Source organism: Siniperca chuatsi, linkage group LG13 (assembly GCF_020085105.1).
Source record: "Siniperca chuatsi isolate FFG_IHB_CAS linkage group LG13, ASM2008510v1, whole genome shotgun sequence".
In the NCBI taxonomy this organism is placed as follows: Eukaryota; Metazoa; Chordata; class Actinopteri; order Centrarchiformes; family Sinipercidae; genus Siniperca; species Siniperca chuatsi.
The window spans coordinates 7,534,384-7,556,545 of NC_058054.1; the positions used below are offsets into that span (position 1 = coordinate 7,534,384).

General features: G+C 39.3%; 1 protein-coding gene across 1 annotated transcript; it reads left to right on the top strand.

The window, feature by feature from the left end:
• The first annotated feature begins 1,927 nt into the window (after positions 1-1,927).
• On the top strand, positions 1,928-22,138 carry gipc2 (GIPC PDZ domain containing family, member 2). Its single transcript, XM_044219994.1, has 6 exons — positions 1,928-2,613; positions 16,775-16,960; positions 18,839-19,019; positions 19,463-19,575; positions 19,963-20,044; positions 20,733-22,138. The coding sequence occupies exons 1-6, from the start codon at positions 2,338-2,340 to the stop codon at positions 20,882-20,884; spliced, it is 990 nt and encodes a 329-aa protein (XP_044075929.1). The 5' UTR covers positions 1,928-2,337; the 3' UTR covers positions 20,885-22,138.
• The last annotated feature ends 24 nt before the right edge of the window (positions 22,139-22,162 follow it).

Below are 22,162 nucleotides of genomic sequence, written 5' to 3' on the forward strand. Positions count from 1 at the left end.
GCTTACTAATGGCAAAACTATGAATGTGTAAATATAGCTGTCTGGTCTCAGCTGCTGGCTATCAGCTGCCAACACAGAGGCCTTTACATTTTCCCACCAGGGGACGCCACATCACTCATCATGGGCTCAGGGGCCCACAGAGGCGGGGTCCCTGTTAGGCAGAGAGGGCCACTTGGCTGCTGACATTTGCACTCATTAGTTTTTAAGTTGAGAGCAGGCATTAAAAACAGCACTGCCTAGTGTTTGGGCTCTATTAAAGCCATATATAAGCTGTTATCAGAGTCAAAATCAGCTGTATTGGCCAAGTATGCGTTGCTGAGGAATTTGACTCCGGTTTTAAGTTGCTCTCAATGTACTTACACAGAAGAATTTACAGGACGATAGAAATAGACATACAGATAAAAACAAGGACAACAAAGCTGAACAAAGATAAACGCAAACATTTAACTATAATGTACATACAAGTAGGTGAAAAAATGGGTGTATATATAAACATATACAAAAATCAACCAACAATTACCAACAACATACAATGTCTATATACAAGTCAAGTGCTCTGTAGATTGTATGTCATCAGAAAGGGAGAGCTGAAAACTGAACAAATGAATAAAAACACATAAAGTACAAGAGCGCAACCCAGAGGCTGCCATCCGCCGCGCCATCTTGTGCATATGCTTATATTTTTAGCATTTTTTTTATTACTACACATGAAAGTCTGGAAAAATATCTATCAATCCATCTATAAATCTGTCTAAGTAGATCTATCTGTATCTTGGTTTAAATCAAATGTCTTTCGTTTTTCTCTAAAAATTAAACAAACCTCTGGGTGCACGATTTGTTCCTTTTGCTAGCATAGATGTGTATAAATCATGTGTTAGACATTTGTGCAAATTATGAGTCACTACTATTATCCAGGGAGGGAGGAGAGTAAACACACCTGCTCCTTCTTAATGTGTGAGTTTGCCAGCCTAATGTGAATCCTTATGGCATTATAGTATCTAAAACAGAAAATAAATCATTTTTAAGGGAAAAAAAACATTTAATAACACGATCAAATCATAGTTGATTTATGTTTATACTAGTTTACCATTGACTGAATATCGCAGTTTAATTTGACACCTGCCATGTTTCATCAGTGATTATACTTAGCCATAGCATTCTTCACTGTATACAAGTGTATAATTTAAAAAAAGAATAAGCACTCTTCATCCTGATCTTACATTCAGTGAATGCCTCTCCATGAAATACAAGCTCATTTACATTTAGAGCCAACATTACACACCTGGGAGGTCCTCATCTCAAAATATGATGTATTATTATAGATTAAAGCTGTCCAGCAGTATGTAAAGCAATTCAAATTAGCCCCACCTCTACCAGCTGCAACATTAAAGTAACATACACATTAATGTATCCATAATTATAATAATACGGTAACATACATTATTCTGAAATGGGCCATTCTTCACAATGAGTACTTTTACTTTTGGCACTTAAAAGTATATTCTGATACTTAAAGTTTGTACTTTTACGTGAATGTGTGGTGTTTACTTGTAACAGAGTATTTCTACACTGTGGTATCGCTACTTTTACTTAAGCAAAATACTTCAGAGTACTTCTTCCACCGCTGCTGGTTTTCAGCCTTTTACTTTAAAATATATATATATATATTCTCCTTTAGACCTGGTTCTAACTTGGACTCAGCCAGTTCTATTGTTAGTGGGGTGAGAGGTGGTGATGATTTGGGGGGGCAACAAAGGAGGTGGGGGTACAAAGCAAAGGTCTATCCTGGGGCTCTGAATTTGTAGCTACGCCAATGGATTTAACTAATCCCTGACCAAGAAACCAGTTTTTCTGTGTGTGGGTATAATTTCATTGCACTTTAACCCCGGAGTAATTGTTTTAAAGTGATGACCCCCCCACCTGTGATGGCGCACAGGTGCACTGGGACTGAATCTCCAACCGTGTTGATCCCGGGTTCGTCCCACTGCGCCTGCGTGCCGCCGAGAGACAAACAGAGTAGCTATTGTTAGTCGAGGACCAGCCAGCAGGTTGTGTCAGAGTTTATCTCATGCTCACCCCCTACCTGTTGAATATTCACAGTCGAGTCACTGTCGAAGAACAAAGTCAAATCTAAAAGCCGTGGGCAGGAGAGGAAGGGAAAAGTGGTCGCGGAAGAAATAGAGGAAAGCTCGGAGGAAAGGAGGAAGTAAATAGGACAACACGACCGTTGGGCTTGGAACTCAACAGGTTAGCTACTTCAATGTTGTAGCGGCGGCTCGGACTTTTTATTTCTCACGTCGAAAAACAAACGAAGACAACAACAAAACAAACAAAACAATGCCGCTGGGACCGTGGAGGAAGAAAAACAAACAGACGAAGGAGCATTTGGTGGACAACGAGGAGGTCACCGGCGGACACGCAGGTGCCGGGAGCTTGGCTAAATCCGCCGTGAACGGAGTGGGGCTCCCGCCTCCACCTGCCAACCTGCGGCCCAAACTGGTCTTCCACACGCAGCTGGCTCACGGAAGCCCCACCGGCAGGATCGAGGGATTTTCCAACGTGAAGGAGTTGTACGCGAAAATAGCAGAGGCGTTTAATATAAGCCCACCTGAGGTAAGATCTCACCTGTTTTTAAAGGAGGGGGTGGGGAGATAAAGTCATGCAGGTGATTAAGTGTTGCGTTCAAGTGTTAAACCTCGATTTTCCTCAAAGTGATGAAGTATTCTCACAGTTACCCTTGTTTCTACTTTTACAAAAGTGTAAGCAGTGCTGGAAAGTACTCAGGTACTGTACTTATGTACAGTTTTTAGGTACTTGTACTTTACTTGAGTATTTCCATTGTATGCTACTTTATACTTCACTACATTTTAGTGGCAAATATTGTACTCTTTACTCCACTACATTTATTTTATAACTTTAGTTACTTTGCAGAGTCACATTCAGATTAATAATACATAATATATTCAACAAGTAAATTTATATATTATCAAAGATTAAGCTGTCCAGCAGTATGTTACCCCACTACATTTATTTGATATTTGTGGCAACTATTTTATTTCCAGATTAAGATAATGATATTATGATAAGCTTATAACATACATTCCATTGTTAAAGATTAAACCGCTGGGTCCCAACCTTTTTGGCTTGTGACCTCCTTCAAATAAACCCCAAACAGTGTCTAACTGGGGCCCCTTGTCCCATTTCAGATGTCTATGAGTTGTCAGCAATTCCACCAAATATAACATTTGCCCTCACAGATGGTTTCATTTAGATAACTGTGTGATGCCCAAAGAGATCAAATGATCTATTATTAATTACAATTATTATTAATAATTATTACTATTTATCAAAAAAGCTAACATTACAAAAAAGTCCAAATAATAAATGCATCTTTGTGTAGCTCAACTTACCCTATTAATCATATCACGACCCCTCAGACTTATCTTACGACCCTTAGGAGGGGGCCTGACCCCTAAATTTGGAACCACTGGACTAAACTACCTAACTGTATGTAAAGTAATTAAAACTAGCTCCACCTTGACCAGCTACAATAGTAAAATGCTACTCACTCATTGACACATCAGAAACAACAATCTAATACTGTAATATAGAATAATATATCAATTGCAAGGGCCATTTTTCTGCAGAACGAGTACTTTTACTTTTGACCCTCTAGTGCATTTTGCTGATAATACTTAAGTACATTTTTAAATACTTGTAATGGATTATTTTTACTCTGTGGTAACGCTACTTTTACTTAAGTAAAGAATCTGAAAGATGAATAGTTGCAGTAAAGGTTTGTGTAAATGTTTGGTAAATCCACTTTGTATTTATTTTAATTTTATACTTATACCCACTTAGTACTTAATTTATCTGACCTGTATTATAGTGTATTATATTTTTTGCTTAGTACTTCTATTCCTTTGTGCACTGACGTGATAGTGAGCTGCTGTAACAAAAGAGTTTACCCTCGGGGATCAATTAAGTATTTCTGATTCTGATTAAACAGTTTTTATAAGTGGCTTTTCTAAGAGATTAGCCCTGTGGTGGCCATTTAAAGTCAACTTTGATTGCCCTGTGTCACAGCTGGTTGGTGTTTGTAAAGGCACGCCCTGCCAACTCTCTTCCAGCCTGCACACCTTTAACCCTGCAAGACTGAGACAGATCTGTGTCTTGTCTTCATTCCTTTCAAAGGAAAGTGTGAGTGACATGTTTGGCTTTTGTCAGCCTGAATGTGACTAGATAGGCCGGCGGGGCAGCCTGTTATCAGCCTGGTGTGCTGCTGGAGCTGGAGATGTGACCTTCCTTCCCTTCTTGAAGCTCAGAGATATAGTCGCTTCATTCAACAAGTGCAATAATTGGAAAAGAATTTGTCTCAGTGGCGTTGGTACACAAAGCACACAATACAGGACTTCACGTATACTGTAAATGTACATGTGATAAGTGGAGGGCTGCTTCCCTGTCTTCCTGATTTGATGGTTGAAAATATCCTTAATGAGGCTCAAACTTGGCAGTTTATTCTCTGAATGGCACACCAGCCATTTTTACTGTAAATGTTTCTATTTTCTAGTTATGTTTCTTGACTTTTGCAGTACTTTTTACTTTTTTATTTTCTCTTACCATGTTTATTGTCATGCACCAAAATACCAAGGCAAATTCCTTGTATGTGCAAACCTACTTGGAAATAAACCTGATTCTGATTTTCTATGGGTATTTGTTCCATCATGTCTGTCAATGACACTCATTAGGACTGTTCTCTTTCTGTCTAGACTTGTTTTTAGTACAGAAACTGCCTCGCAGCGTGTTCTTTTCCTAACGACAATCACAGTACTACAGAGGAGCTAAAGTGATTTGGGATTTTAGCAGATTTTCAGCAGGTTGCGTTGGTAGACCGGATTCAAACCTCCATTTCTACAAGCACTGCCCTGCGAACGTGTCTTTTAAGCAAGGCATTGATCTTGTACCAGCTCTAGGAGTGTTGTTCTGTAGCTGAGCTTTACCTCTGACCCCTATGTGAAGGGTGACAAGAGAAGATCAGTACCACAGGGATCAGTAAAGAATAACATTGGTGTTTATTTTTGTAGTTGCAGCATCATGGGAAAAATGTTCCCTGTTGAAATAATGTATCAAAGCTTGAAAAATAACAACCCTAATGTCAACATATCAGTCTGTCCCGTTAAGCTGTTATATCACATTGGCTTTTTTTGGTGTAGATAAGTATGTGTGCCACTGAGGATACTGGCCTATTCAGAAATGTGGCACTGATAGTTACACAGAGACAAAGACAGACACAGAAAGACCGCGAAACAGACAGACGGTGTGATGTGATAATGTTAGTTGTTGGACTCCACAGTTTTTACCACAGGAAGTCCCTCGCGTCCGGCTCAGTGGGCATAGCCTCAAAGTCTAACCAGATAACTTGTCCCAGCCACAGCCAGAGGGGTCCCAGAGGACCCAGGGGAGCAGCTCTGCCCAGGGCCTCCTCCCTCCATTAACAACACCAAACCTCACTCTGCCCATGTGACGGTGGTGCCCGTGTTGACTGGACGTGACCTGTGTCACACAGGACTAGATATCGGCGCTGTCAGATGAATACCTTGTTTCCCAACAAAACACAGCTTTTAAAGTAAGAAGTCTAATTTTTAATGGATACCTGCAAGTAGGGCTGGGTACTGGTGCCAATATGATACCTAAGTTTTGCTACCAATACCCAAATTGTACTTTTCTGTCATCCTACTGAGGGTGCTTTCACACCTGACCTGTTTGGTTCAGTTAAAACGAACCCTGGTGCGTTTGCCCGATTAGTGCGGTTCATTTGGGCTGATGTGAAAGCTGTCAATCAAACCCCGATGTGGACCAAACAACCAAACCGAGACCGCTTGGAAAGGTGGGTCTTGGTCCGCTGTCAAGTGGACTCTGGTGTCGTTCATTTGTGGTGTAAAAGCAAGCAAGCAAACGAACCAACCACAGCATTTTATGATAGCGGATATGTGATTTTAGCATTATTTTAAAAGCTGAACTACTAATAAATCCATATGCTGATCGTGAAATCTGTTCAGGAGCCGATCTTATAATTGATCTGTATAAGTCATGTAACGTTATGTATTTATGCAAATCATTTGGTAACCACGGTAACACGTATGCACATCAGCACGAGTATTTTCCCTGATCAATAGGTCTAAAGCTGTTAAAAATGCTTGTATCCTACTCCATGTACTTTGTCAGTTCATTAAGTCCATTAAAAAGTGTGTGACAGCAAAAAGCCTTGAATCATTTGGCTACTGTACAAGACGCCTCTTTTTCGTCCTGTATCTGTTAGTCATTATTCATAACATGCGGTTAATTTGCAGTCTAATAATACTAATAATGCTTATAATCAGTTACTTCTTCGTGAGCTCACGGAACATAAATACACACATCCGAAGCATTAAAGTGCTGCATAAACTTCTGTCAGTCACAGGAATTTGATTTCTGCAGGGTAGTGTTTCACATTTTCGATACAGGTGCCAGTATGAAACCCAAGTTTCTGAGCCTATACCAGAATAATAATGTGTTCATTTAACAAAACGTGCCAAATCTTTCAGTGCATCAGTGTAACATGTTGTAACACAAGCTGAACAAGAACGTTTCCTAAATACAATTAGCACACCTATAAAATACCTGAAATACCTGATAAGTGAATAAAAAAACAAAGCTAAGACTCTGGCCGAGCATTTGATGCCAACTTTTGATACTTGATTGTTTTTGATACTCAATGCTACGGACACATTTCGGTCGGTACTGAGGGTCAGCACTCAAACACTCACAAGCCTTACTTGTGAGTGTTTGATGAAGAGCAAGTGGAGGGTCCAGTGCTCGACATGTTATTCATTACAAAACTGTCAAATGCAGTGTGCACTCAAAATGTGCTGAAAAGACAAATTTCCCACTGAGCGTCAGACATGTTTTGAGTGCGCCATCTGCTTTAGCTCTTGTTTGAATCTTTATGGCTAAGTATTGCCTTCGAAACAGCAAAATAGGAGTAAAGAGTTTTTCACAGTCTGGGAACAATTCTTACATAAAATTAAAATAATAAACAGTTTATCTCAGACTTTACACAGCCATACCTCTTGGTTGCTGAATTCAAACACTTGTGTACAGTGTCAATTCTGTGGCATTTTGATTAAACTGTAGTAAAGTAATGAAATAAATTCACAGCTGTTGCCTTAATGGAATTAATGGACACAGCTGAAGATGTCTGCTGGAAAAACACAAATCCATCCAGCACCCATTGAGTAACTGCGCCATCATGCTGCGTCTTGAATTTAGCATAACACTAAAGTAAATTGGAGGACACAGTAGTCGCACATGAAGCCACCCAGACACCGTAGCTGTGGTTGTTTGTAAACCAGTGGCTCTGTGACGCTGAGGTTACATGAGTGCTTGGCTGAGCCTGATATGAATTATGTAATGAACAATGACGTTGCCTTCCTTGTATTAATTTCCCCTAATAGGTTAGACATTTCCTTCCAAACAGACATCACATTGCATTAAAGCATGTCTGGACTCACTGTGAGCGTCTATTGTTGTGCCTTAATTAGATATTAGTCCTTATGTTATACTGAAGCTCAGAGTCACTTCATTTAGAAAGCATAACTGGTGGAAAGAAATTTGTCTGAGTGAAAGAACTGGCATCTCAAACAGCAAATACACTGAAAGTAAAGGCTTTACAGAGCATCCAGTGCAGTTGACACACACATATATTATGTAAACTCAGTTCAGTCTCTATGCAATCTCAGCCAGAAAGACATGAAAGCAATGTTGCAGTCTTCAGATGAAGAATGGGATCTTTTTATGTGCTCATTCTGCTCAGGTCAAAGTCTGGTTATTGGACCTACAGCTGCAGAGCTTTAGGTGCGGCTCTGTGGCTTTTCTTCTTGTCCACCTGTTGCAGTGAGAGTGCCCCTTGTTCACCAGAAACACAACCATTTGCCTACAGTTTGAATATATGGGCTGCGGTCGAGTGACAGAACCACACGTCTTGTTTTGCAGGTAGTTGTACTTCCACGTTTGCAGCCAGACAATTCTTAATCGGGGGGAGGGGGGGATTAGGTAAAACAATCGTATTTAATGGAGCTTGAGTCTGTGTATTAGCTGGGCTCCTGCATTCACTTCCTAGATGTTGTAAAAACCAAACAAGCGTCAGGAGGGACTACAGTTAAGGCTACCCAGTTGTATATGTCACATGCTTTTAGATTAAATAGTTTGTCTTGATTGGTGATTTATCTTTTTTTTTTTTTTGGGTATGTAGAGAATGTTAAGTGAGGGCTTTTCTTATCTATCATGATATGAGCACAAGAGACTTAAATCCATTTTGTACTCAAGTCTGAAACAACACCCAGTTCAGTGTAGCAAACACTTCAGGGCACGTCATTTCTTGGACTGAAACAACATCACAATATTCATAGTATTTTCCCAAAAACAACATACACTCCCTCGCCACTTTATTAGGTAAACATGTACAATCTAATGCAATCTAGTACAACAGCTCTGCCACATATTCTACCTTTACAAAGCTTATAATGGACAGTTTTTGTTGAACCATAGTTAATTCAACTATATGTTTATTACTGAAGTTGTAGTTAGTGGTGGTGTTGTACTGGACTGCATTATATTCAAATGGTGGGTGAGCAAAACATTGGAAACACCTCTCATTATAACGCTGTCCAGTTCAACACCACTGCAAACTATAACCAATAATATACATAGTTAAATTGCTCTCTGACGGTGTGAATCAAAACTGAACATTATTATCTTTTGTAAAGGTAGCATTTATGGCTGAGCTGTTGTATTGTGTGACATTAGATTTTACAGGTGTACCTAATAAAGTGGCCTCTTAGTGTATATCACAACATAGCCAATGTATCCAAAATTACTTAATAATCAAATTGATGTTCAGTGTAATGAAATGTGTTTTTGCTGTTTATGATAAACAAACAATTAACAACATTAATTAAGTTGAGAGAATTCTGTAAAACAATAGCAAAACGAGTCCATATCATCACAATACGGTTCAATAGTAAGTTGATAGATACAAATATCGTCACCCAGACAAAACAGTCCTTGTTTTCAAAAGATTCATAAAGGCATGTACCTGCTCCAAAAACTACAAACCGTTTGATGTTGTTTTCTTTAGCGCTACAACTAACAATTATTTTCATTATCAATGAATCTGTCAATTATATTATTCAATTAATTGATTATTCTAGAAAATGTACGAAAATAGTAAAAAATGTTTTCAGAGCCAAAGTTGATGTCTTCATATTCCTTGTTTGGTCTGACCAACAGTCCAAAACCCCTCAAAAGAGATGCAGTTACACTTACAATTATATCAGAATCAGAATCAGAAATATTTTATTGATCCCCGTAGGGAAACTCTTTGTTACAGCAGCTCGCCTTTATGTCAGTGCACACAGGAGAAAGTACTAGCAAAAAATATGATACACTATAAAACAGGTCAGAAAATAAATTAAGTATCAGGTCGGTATAAGTATAAGATAAACTAAGTGTCGAGTACCAAGTGGGTTTACCGGTTGATGATGAAAGTACAGTATAATAATACAATGTAACCAAATAAGTAATAGTAATAAGCAGAGGTGCATATACTGTCAAGAGTAATAGAGGTATATAATATCAATAACAATAAATAAGAAAAACTAACAAGGGAAAACTAATATTGCACAGGAGTAGTACACAGAATATTGCACAATTATTCAATTATGGCGGAGATGTAATGATCAATGTCCAGTTAAGACTAACCCTTAGAGGGAGGAGTTAAAGAGTTTGATGGCCACAGGCAGGAATGACTTCCTGTGGCGCTCTGTGGTGCATTTTGGTGGATGAGTCTTCCGCTGAAGGTACTCCTTTGTTTGACCAGCACGTCATGGAGCGGGTGGGAGACACTGTCCAAGATGGCATGTAGTTTGGCCAACATCCTCCTCTCTGACACCACCGCCAGAGAGTCCAGCTCCACCCCCACAATGTCATTGGCCTTACGGATCAGTTTATTGAGTCTGTTGGCGTCCGCTACCCTCAACCTGCTGCCCCAGCATGCAACAGCATACAGGATAGCACTGGCCACCACAGACCCATAAAACATCCTCAGCATTGTCCGGCAGATGTTGAAGGACCTCGGCCTCCTCAGAAAACAGAGGCAGCTCTGGCCCTTCCTGTAAACAGCTTGAGTGTTCTTAGCCCAGTCCAGTTTGTTATCCAAGTGTACTCCCAGGTACTTGTAGTCCTCCACAATGTCCACACTGACCCCCTGGATGGAAACCAGGGTCGCTGGTGCCTTGGCCCTCCGTAGATCCACAATCAGCTCCTTAGACTTTGTTGCATTGAGCTGCAGATGGTTCTGCTCACCCCATGAGACAAAGTTCCCCACCACAGCCCTGTACTGCGTCTCATCACCACCGCTGATACATCCCACCACAGCAGAGTCATCAGAAAACTTCTGAAGGTGGCAGGACTCTGTGTGGTAGCTGAAGTCTGTGGTGTAGATGGTGAAGAGGAAGGGAGAGCGGACAGTCCCCTGAGGGGCCCCAGTGTTGCTGACCACGCTGTCCGACACACAGTGCTGCAGGCGCACGTGCTGACAGAGAAAAGCAGCAAATCCTTACATTTCAGAAACTGCAACCAGAGAATGCTCAACTAAACCATTTAAACAAGTTCCAAGAGTCTGCTTATTGATTTTCTTACTGAAATGAATGGAAACCAATAGCTAGAAAAATACATGTTAAAATGTCAAACAGCATTGTTTGCAGAAAGTCTAATAAGTGTTGTTAAGTACATGTGATGTGCTGAACATGGGCTAAAACATACAAACCAATGGTGTGCTCTTTCAAATAAATGATTAGTTGGCTTATTTTATTTTATTAGAAAGGAAAGCAAAGTTTATTTATACGTCTACTTGATCAAAAAAAATCTGTGTTTTTTCACTATAATCTTAAATGTTTTTTTGACCAGTTAAAAACCACCATTATTTCCTTGCGTAGTAAATAGGCCCAGTTATATTGTATTAGTGCCTAATAACACGTTCTGAAATTATCCTGCAACATGATTCTAGTGAACATGTGGTTACTGGTAATTGTGCTTCATTACACATGTGACAAGCAAATGAGCATGAACTCTCCCTGTGTGACTGTGTGCGCGCCACATGCCCGTGAGAAACAAACGCGATGCTAACTAGGAGTGTGTGAAGCTGCAGAAACAGACTCCAGGTGTGTGTGTGTGTGTGTGTGTGCGTGCTCACCACTGACTGGACTGGATCTGGTTTTATAGTGATTTAAGTGGTTGTTTACCAGCAGCGATGCAGAAGAAAGCGTTGTCGAGGCGCCGCAGCCTGCAGAACAACAACTGCAGGTTCGTTCTCTCTGAGGATCGATGTGACGATGGTGAAACAAATGGAGACAAAATAACCACGGATAAAACAGGAGAAACAATATTTGTTATCACCTGTCTGGTGTAGGTGTGGTGATGTATTGGAGGAGAGTTTGACCTCTGGTTGTTACACAGGCCTCTCCCTCCCTTAATATTTGTAAATAGTCTAAATAGGCTGCAATATTATATAATATATACATTTTATCAACAACATCTGTAGTTTAATTCTCATGGAATTCAGTGTTTTCTTGGTGCATCCAGAGGAGTGTTTCAGAAATCAAGCTTAGCAGTTAAATCAGGCTTATTATCATAAATTTCTGTTTCATGAAGGAGGTTTAAAGTCTGACCTTAGTCTCCATGGAAACTCATCCCGCCAGACTAGCCTGGTCCTCGTCAGGTTAGTTTTTCAGGCTTAGCTTCACCTCAGGCTGAACAAGTGTCACAATCAATCTGCCAGAGTAAAACTGTCACATTTCAACATAAGCTGCACTTATTACATACCTAAACTCTGCGCTCATATCTTCTGAAGTATCTTGCACAGTATTCCAGTCAAGATATGTGTGTGTTAAATGCACTGCAATTAAAATAAAGTTAATAAACATCTTCGATCCCTGACTACAGCCTCATAGTGAGTCGCTTTTTCACAATTTGTTCCTTTTTAAATGTCACTTAAATGGAATTAAAGACACCCAGAATTCAGTCTATTAAACACACGAATAAGGCAGACAGCCAATCTGAAGATATTTTAACCTTATTTCCACCATATGGAGGCTGTTATGTCACATGTACAAACCAAATATCAAAATCCAACTGAGAACTTTTAGTTAGTCTTATTGTTCTGCTATAAAATGAATTACCTGGCGGTGGTCCTATTTGATACTTTAAAGTTGTTTAATGTCATGTTGTTTGTATACCTTGTACTTTAATTTTCAGCAAATAAACAAAGAAAATTCATATTACTCTAAAACAAACTGAGCTAACAACATGCTGCCAGCTTTGTTTGCTGCTCTGTTTTTGTTAGTTTTTGCTGTAATATTTTACTCTTCATATTATATATTTATTATTTGCTGCTTTGTCGCAGTGAACATCACAGTTTTTTTTCTTTACATATCTGTTTTCTTTACTGTGAATTGATGTGATCAGTGCTTGATGTCTCAGGTAATAAATGTGCTCTTTATGAAACCCATTATTCTTGGTTGAGTTCGTCAGGTTCATTCAAAACAGGCTTTTCATAGTAAGCTCTGTTTTTATGCACACCCCTCAGTCAACATCCTAAAAAAAAATCTCACATCCGCAGTTAGGTAAATGATTACACTGGCTTAAATGCTGATGAATGTGATATCCTGTTCAAAACAGAGCCACACCACAATACACACAGCTTACATCAGCATTCCCTGTTAACTACTAAAAACACCCGACACAGAAATAATAGTAGATGAAGACAGGAAATGGGGAAAAAAATATTATTCCACTGTTACACATTAGTAATTCCCCATTGTAAGCACGATACTCTCTGTTTAATCTTTCTAACCTTCTTTTTTGCCATTAAAGGATCTGTTGAAGAGGCTGTAAATGGACAACGGTTCAGTTGCCAAAGAAACCGGTTTCCCAAGCTTTTAGTCAACACTGTTTTAATGCAGTGCATAATTCAGAGGCAGATCCAATTAAAGGCTGTATTTATCTAGCCTTTACTTTCTTCAAACACAGGCAGGAGAAGTGATTTCTGTAGAGAATACATGTAGGTGGAGATTTCAAAGATTCAATACCAGTACTTGTATTATTATACTGTACCATGTCTGCTTTACAAATCGCTCTCATTTTCTTGAATTGCAGTATATTTTTAGAGCTGCGGAGCTATTGTGTGTGGCAAGAGAACAAAACTGCAATAAAAAGGTTATTTTTTAAGTTCACAATTGAATTGTTATGTTGCAGTCTGCACTGGTACAGTCAAAAGAAATTACTTACACAGGTTAATACACAGGTGCTCCTTTGGTGGTGAGAATTATTTTTCGATTAATAGATTAATCAGTCTATAAAATGTCAGAAAATCACAAAAAATAACCCTTTAAATTCTCCAGAGCCCAAGGTTACGTCTTCACATGTCTAGTTTTGTCCGACCAACAGTCCAAAACGACAAGGTGGTTAATTGTCTCGATCGATTCATCCATTAATTGTCTAATCGTTTCAGCCCTAGTGGTTAGATTAAAACCATTTGTTACAAAGTAATGAATTCTATTTTAAAAACTAGAAAACAAATGCATTTCAGGGTTTCCCCCAGGAAATTGGTTAGTGGAGGTGGTAAGTGTTGTCACCCAATATTTGAATCTGCTTTACTTAGGTAAATGTAAAAAATACCACAATGTAAAATATACTCCATTACAAGTAAAAGGCCACTATTCCAAATTTTAAATGTAAAAGTGTAGAAGTAAGATAAGATAAACCTTTATTAATCCCCTGGGGGGATATTCAGGGCTCATTATGCAGAGCATAATATTATTGTGTTACTATTATATATGCATTCATGTGTAAAAATCATTTTAATGTTGTAGATTGTCAAAGTGGAGATAATTTATTATTATAACTTTCATATACTGTTGTGTAGTTTATCAATAAAAAGGCATCATATCATATATTATGTGTGTAAAATCTTGATTTACAAACTTATAACTTTAGATGTCAAATAAATGGAATAAAAAGTACAATATTACCCTCTGAAATGTAATGGAGTTTGAAGTATTAAGCAGTTTAAAATGGTTAAGTACAAATAGCTCAGAATTGTACTTAAGTACAGTACATAAGTACAAATACTTAGTTACATTCCACCTTTGCTTTGAATTACTACGAAGCGAACGTGTCGTGTGATTAATCAAACAATCGCCTGCTGTGCTGAATCAGACAGATCCCGACGCATCTCATCTCACTATCAGTGTAATTACTAGATGACGATTTAAACAGTTGCCTCATTTATTAAATACATGGCCTTCGGCGTGTGATGTAACAGCCACTGCTCGTTTTCCCTGAACCTTAAAGTCCCCTTCCGCTGAGAGTAGACTTCACAGTGATAGTAGGGGACGTCTTGTGTCCTCTGAAATGAAAATATTTGCGAGAAAAAGAGAAGAGAGAGCTTTGTGCCCAGCATGTGCAGAGCTGAAACTGCTTACAACTGCATAAACTGCTTACAACTGCATGAACTGATGAACACGTAACCAGAAACCCCCCCCACAAGTGTTAGAGGTGGTAGAGACTGCACACTGAGCCAATATGTAATATAATCAACGGATCAAGGATCTTTTTATTAACACTCACAACAACAATGTGCTTCATCAGGCCCAGCCCATGAGAGAAGATCCATGTTTCTATTTTTACGGGTTGAGCGTGTGAGTGTCTCTACGACAAACACTTGTGGGTTGTTGTTTTTTTTTCTGAAAATATTTGCATACTTACTTGCATACTGGATTTTTGTGGAAAAACAATACAAGATACAAACTATTATTCAAAAAAGAGTATTTTTATATGTCATAAAACATGTCTCTGATATGCCTATTAATTAATGTCATAACAACGTAATAACTTCTTCTGACATTAATGGAGGGTTTTATTTCTTCTTTAGGCAAGGCTGGGTGCTTCCATTATAAAATAATGATGTGGGTAACCCTGCATCTGCATTTATACAAAGTAGTACGTGAATATTAGCTCCAAACTCAATTTTAAATCTGATTTAGTATGTTTATTCTCCTCTCATATGTTTTTATTCCTTTTTTGAAAGCACTGACCCATGACTAGCTCTGTCTTGGGTGATGCTGAACAGACTGCAGTGCCTCTCCTTTCACTTGCCCTTTCCCATGTGGTTATCGAGAGCTTTGGTCAGTGGGAGGTGTAGTATCTGTTGTGAGTCAGGTCGTGAGAGGAGAGGCAGTCACTGCAGTGTGTGACGCTGCTCGCTGCATCCTAGCTACACCCGGCGGTGTGAACACACTGTGGCTGTCAGCCCAGCAGGAGGAGAGGAGTGCTGAGAGCTGCCTGCGTCGCAGAGAAGCAGCTTAATGTAGTCGGCAGCCTTGGTAACTGGGTGTAGGCGTCCACTGCTGTTCCACCCACTCGCTCTTGGGTAATGCCCTGGCCTGGAGGGGAGGCAAGGGGGTGGTGTCTGTTATGGAAAAAGAAAGGAAGAGAGCCATCAATTCAGCTACAGTACACACCTCCCTTGCCTGAGACATCGCCTCCTCCTGTCCTCTATACTCTCTTTCTCTCTTTGCCCTTCTCCCCTAGCGGCCTCCCTCCATTATAATCCCATTCTTTTATAGTCTGGTAACCCAAGGCAACACATGAGGCCATGTCTGCTAATGTGTGTGTGTGTGTGTGTGAACAGCGCCTGTTGGTACACAGAAAAAACAAGGCAGGCCTCGCTGCCAGAGCCTGATTGGTGCACAAAGGTCATCCTCCTGATGAACCAGTACGAATCAATCCCTTTCTACAGTTCAACCCGGAAGTCAGCCACTAAATCCTGGCTCGGTATTTCTCAAAGCCCTATTAGGAAGCTGATCCCACAAAGTTGGATGCAGAACTTGCATATGGGCATAACAGAGTATGTTTATCTGAGTAAATAGAAAAATTAATAGCTTCACTGACTGTCTGAGTGAGTTAGAGCGGAATAAATGGTTCACATCCACCAGTCTCCTCCTCCTGCGTTTCACCGTCCAGTCTCTGTTTAAAGTGCCGTTAAATCATGCCACTTGTGTATCGTGTTCCCGCTGATCACATTTCCCTCTCTCTGTCCTGCCAAGACGTGGCAGCCACAAGGTGTGAAGCCAGATTTCAATATTTCTGGCACAGGAGGAAAGGTCATTTTCCACCATTTGCTTCATCACAGGCCGGCCCAACCTCAGCTCTGTTAGATGCACACAACACACACTAATGAAACCGTGGGGTTGGAAGAGGGCATAACTGCATAACTTGGCTGCTGCAAAAAAGACGGAGCTCCCTGATGATTCCTGTATTTAGCATACTGAGGCAGTGCTCTGTCATCTACACTTTTATTTTTGAATCTGGCTCAGTTTTCAGGCTGTGACTAAAAACAGGGATTCTTTTTTTGATCGTGTATAAAAGATGCAGATGTTTCTGGGGTTTTCCATCACAGTAGGGCCTCTTTTATTATTTTTTTCTAAAAGACAAATGATTAATAGTCTATTTTCATTTTATTCAGTGTCTATTAGAAAGATTTTATATAGTCAAAGTTGTTTTTAGCCACGTTTTTAGCTCAGTCTTATCAAATGTGTGTATTTTTTGAGTATATGTCTTTTTATTTGCACATTTGTAATGTACTATATCTGCCTGCTACATGTCTGTGTGTGTACAGATAATGTTCTGCACCCTCAACACCCACAAGATTGACATGGACAAGCTGCTGGGGGGCCAGATCGGCCTTGAGGATTTTATCTTCGCCCACATTAAAGGGATCAAGAAGGAGGTGGAAGTTTATAAATCTGAAGATGCTCTGGGCCTCACCATCACAGACAACGGAGCGGGATACGCTTTCATAAAGGTAAGGAGAAACAGAAATTCTCACCCTGAACACATCAACATCAACCTTTTATTTCACCCCTTGATTCACAGTGGTCTCGAGTTATATAACATACTAAGTAAATACATGGGTAGGCACAAAGTTAGGCTTGTTAGACATGGGAATTATTTGGAATTTCTGTTGTGTTTATTGTATTTTGTTTATTTGGTAAACTTACTGTAATGTCATGTGTAGCAATACGTTAGTGGCTGTCTTAACATTTATTTTGCTCATTCCAATATCAGAAATTAAGTCATGTTAAGGATTAGGATTAATATAAACAGTAAGCTGCGTTTATTGGTTTAAACTATCCCCAAAGTAATTTCAACAATGGTTTTTGCTTTTGTCAGCCAAAGTTGTGTTTAAAAAAAAATCAGGTCAGGTCACATGTACGTACTGTATACATGCAACTAACAACCATTTTCATCATAAATCTATTCATTAGTTTTTCAGTTAATCAAATGATCATTTAGTTTAAATACATTAAAAAATAATATAGACTGCCCATCATATCTTACCAGGGCCCAAAAATAAAGTCTACAGTTGATTTTATGTGGATTTAAAACCATAGGTAATTCATTAACAAGATATGAGCCACAGAAAAACAAGAAAAATCCACTTTTAAGACTAATAAATGTTTTTTTATTTTTTTACATGGAAATAAACCTAAAAGATTAACTTAATATCAGGCTTCATTGGTTAATCTTCTGTTTTTTGACTAATCAAATAATCATCTAATTCTTTCAGCTTTACTCCCATATAATACCAATTATGTTATGCAAGAAAAGTACTAAATAAAATGCAAGTTTAATAAGTAAAGTGAAATATCAGTCAGACAAGTGTTTCCTGCTGATGTAGACTGGTCTAATGAGCTTATTTGGTCTCAGTCATCTTACTCCACCATAACAAAGTGCTCACATGTGCCATCATGTGATGCTGAAACAGCACTGCATCCAGATTACCTGACAGTGTTTAGTGTTTAAACACTAAAGCCTTGGGTCAGTGTTCCTGATGCTGTTGTAGTATGTATATTTATTAAAGAGATGCTGCATCTTTGAAGACCGTGTCAAACAGGTCCGGCCAACATTTACGGATTATTTCAAGTTTAACCTTTTGCTGTCTGGAAAATTAAACCACTATATCTCTTCCCAATTCATCATCTAAACTTCTTTAACAATTTAAGATCATGAAAAGTCCAGCCTAATGCAGCGTTTCTATCGCATCAGGACTGTTTTACACCTTCTCATGCAGTATATAGTCGAGGTTGTGAGGTTTATGAGGCAAAATGTAGGTCAGGAAGCGTTTACCAGGTCTGCCTGAAAAAGAAAATGTGTGAAATGAACACCTTCCCTATGAAATATCGGGCTTCCGATACCAGACCAGAAAGTATCATTCATATTCAAAAACTCTCAAACCCATGGAGTGCAGATGCTCCTAAGCTGGAACAGCGGATATATTTGCATCACAAATGTTTGTTTCCTTTTTTAAAGCTTTTGAAGTCTTGTACAGAAATAAACATGTTATTTAGCTTTCCATTGAAGCATTTTTGATAACTATATGTGTGTTCTGCCAAGTCAAGTGGTTTCGCATCAGTGAAGAGAAAAGTGATTATCTGGTATAACGTGATGAAAGAGCAAATACATTAGACTCCTTAAGTATTGCCCAGGATATTTTGTTCACACACAACCACACACTCTCTTGGTTTGTTTGCTCTTTTTTTGATCTGTATTTTTGTCTCGGAAAAACCTTTTTGTGTGGCACTTCATAAATGTATAATGTAATTTTGCTGTCTTTTAATTATATTTGTCGTTGACTTCTTTAATCCATTTTCTGTTCTCCTCTCCTCTGTCCGTATGGCAGCGTATCAAAGAGGGCAGTGTTGTGGACGGGGTGAAGGTGATCTGTGTGGGTGACCACGTAGAGTGCATTAACGGACGCAACATCATCGGGACACGGCATTATGAGGTCGCCCGCATGCTTAAAGAGCTGCCCAGAGACAAATCCTTCACCCTCAAACTGGTCGAGCCGATGAAGGCCTTTGGTGAGTAAGAAACAAGATACAGAAAAGGTGTAGGTGATGAAAACACTGATACAGACACATCAGCATGTTACATAAATGACCCACATTGTAAAAGGACAAGATTCCCCTTCAGGATTCAGTTACTAGACACATCCGGGCAGAATCCTGTGCTGCAGTGTTTCTCAGCATGGGGGGCCAGGACACCAGAGCACATGACATCATTTTGTGCATTTACAGGAACATTTGCATGATAAGAAAATCAAAAAATATTGAAATGCGTGTCTACGTGCTTTTAAAAAGGTCAAATTATACCTTGGTCGAACATTGTGGTGTGGTTTTCTTTCAGGACCACGAATAGCTTATACAAACCACAACTGGTCGTTTTTATAATGTTCACTTGTGGTTATAAACGGGGCAGTTTGCAAAAAGACTTTCTGTGATATTGTTTCCCTCCTGATTGACAGAAATGCTTGAGCCCAGGTCAAAGGGTGCCAAACCTGCCAGTGACAACAAGATCGGCACAGGGAGGGGTACTCTGAGACTTCGCTCCAAGGGCCCAGCTACTGTAGAGGAGGAGGTAAGTTTCTTTAAGTGTGTCAGTGGAAGACCATATCATTGTACTCTGACGTTTGTATTGTTGATGTCTATCCCCTATACTGGGAAAGAGAGCTTTTATGATGAAGACTCCTTCTTTTTATGCACCCGATGTAATCTTAAAGGTTCTCTCTGTTGAAGATACACACAGATAACAAAAAAACACCCACATAAGATGTTACAATGCTCTACATCCACATGTACTATTTGTCCCCCTCATCAATGAAATCTGGAATAATAAATCACCGATCTCCTTATCATATTTTGCTGAAACATCCTGGGAAGTGTTGTGCAAGAACATTACAACAATGAGCCAACAAAATACAGTAAAACTGGGGAACTGAATGATTGAGTTGTTTGTGTTTTCTAGCCAACAGAATTTGAGGAGAAGGCAGTTAAGAAAGTGGATGACCTCCTGGAGAGCTACATGGGCATCAGAGACACTGAACTAGGTGAGTATAAATATTCATGAGCAAGTGCAAGTACGATGACCCAGCACTCCGATGTCTGCATTTTGTCATACTTGATGTAGCTGCAAAATAATTATCTAAGGTTAATTGCTAAGTCTTTCTAGAATACATGTACTTTAAGTGATTTGGTTCAAAGTAATTTTTGTGTCAGAGGTCTTAAAGAATGTAGCTGATATTTTGCATACTAATTAGTCTTGAGTGGCTTCATTAATATTAATTTAGAGTAAATGATTTGAGGGGTTAATATCCTGTTCCAGCCTAGTGATTTAGGCCACAGGTAGCCCTATCTGTGACCTCAGTCTGTATGTTACTCCATGATTTAGTCACATAGCGTTCTCTAAAACAAAACATTATTTTATCATGCCACTCCGCTCTACTCTGCAGGCCGGAGCTGTGGAAATATTGGTTTTAAACGTTGGTTTTGACCCGGTCAAAGATTTTATTATTCAGGGCAGACAGTAGACATCTGTGAGATCATGAATAAAACATTTTTAAAAAATTATGGTTTTGTATATGGAACGCTATGAGACCAAACATACAGAGTGCTGACGTCACAGATGGGGCTAGGTCTCATTATAAGTTTAATTAAGAGCTAGGAAATCCTCTCGCTCGGTTACTTATGAAAAGCTCTTCAGTTTCTCAGTGACGTATTCTGTTCTTCCCTCTCCAGCTGCTACGATGGTTGAGGTCGGCCGTGACAAGAAGAACCCGGATGAATTCGCCATGGCGTTAGACGAGACCCTCGGAGACTTCGCCTTTCCCGATGAGTTTGTCTTTGACGTCTGGGGGGCCATTGGAGACGCCAAGCAGGGAAGATTTTGAGTTTGCTCCTGCCCCCCCAAAACACACACACACACACACACACACACACACACACACACACACTCCCTCCTTCCCCAACTCACCTCTTAATATCCTGAGAAGTAAACTGGACAAACTTTAACCAGCACAAACGGGGGCGGATGAAGTGTTCTTAGGTGTAGCTGTGCAATCGGATGGAGTGTCTTAAAGCATCAACTTCAGTCAAGTGGGTTTACATAAGGAATTTAACATGTCAGCGTTTCAGTGTAATCTTGTAAAGATAACCATGAAATGTGGAATGCAGTTTCCAACACTGGACCTGCCTCCTGAAAGCTGAAGAGTTGGTGATTAATTCCAGATGTTGTTTAAACCTTTAACGACCCCCTGAGACATGATCGCTCTAGCTGCATCTTAAAAGCTCATGATGCTGTTCTTCTGTCAGAACAGTCAACAGTGGTCTATTAAATGAATCGCTCAGTTTTAATCACACTTTATAGCTGTGTCATTTTGAATATACAGATGTATCACACAGCTTTTTATAGGCTTTTTTTATATGTGAAAATGTTGCTGATTTTACAGCAGCAGCATTGTGTAATTAGTGTAATTATAGTGATTTGTAGCAATATTTTTTCCCAATATTTACAATTTTTATTTCCCTCCAACCTTTTAAAATATTTTAAATGGCCTCACAGTGAAAAAATGTTGGAGCTTTGGCCACGTTCACATTGCTAATGTTCGTTTACTTTGTGCTCGCCCACATTTCAGCTTGAGCCTTTCGTCCATCTGTCAGAGACGGAGCAGAACAGAGGGTTTCGTCTCTGAATGCCTTTAGCCAAGTTTGACGACACACGTTCCACCAACATTCCTTACGTTTCTCATGTTGTTATAGTCTGTAAACACTGTTAACATGTCATGAAATGAGGCTTATTTAGAGATGCACACCTATTTTTTTCTGTAATTTATTTCACCATGAAAAATCATATGCTGTAAGACATTTTTATACAGAGACATGGCTCAGTATGAAAGAAAGTTATTTCCTAAATAAGCCATTTTGAAGGCTGTGTCTGGAATGGGATCAATTGCAATCCAATGTCTTAAATAAATGCACTCGCATTAATGTAACTGCACTATTTAAATCACTGTCAAACTGAATTTAAATAATGACTTGATTAGTGTCATCCACTGATGTTAACTGTTCGCAGCAGTTGCATATTGTTTGACAAACCATAAGGGATCACTATTGTTGGATAGACAATAAAATTTGATATACTGTAATTACAACTGTCATGAATGCATCTG

Excerpts from the sequence above, each read along its gene's own strand:
- gipc2 (XM_044219994.1), top strand. The coding sequence starts at position 2,338 with ATGCCGCTGGGACCGTGGAGGAAGAAAAACAAACAGACGAAGGAGCAT. Across the intron at positions 19,576-19,962 it reads CAGCTACTGTAGAGGAGGAG|CCAACAGAATTTGAGGAGAA; the intron begins GTAAGTTTCTTT and ends TGTGTTTTCTAG. Across the intron at positions 20,045-20,732 it reads CATCAGAGACACTGAACTAG|CTGCTACGATGGTTGAGGTC; the intron begins GTGAGTATAAAT and ends TTCCCTCTCCAG.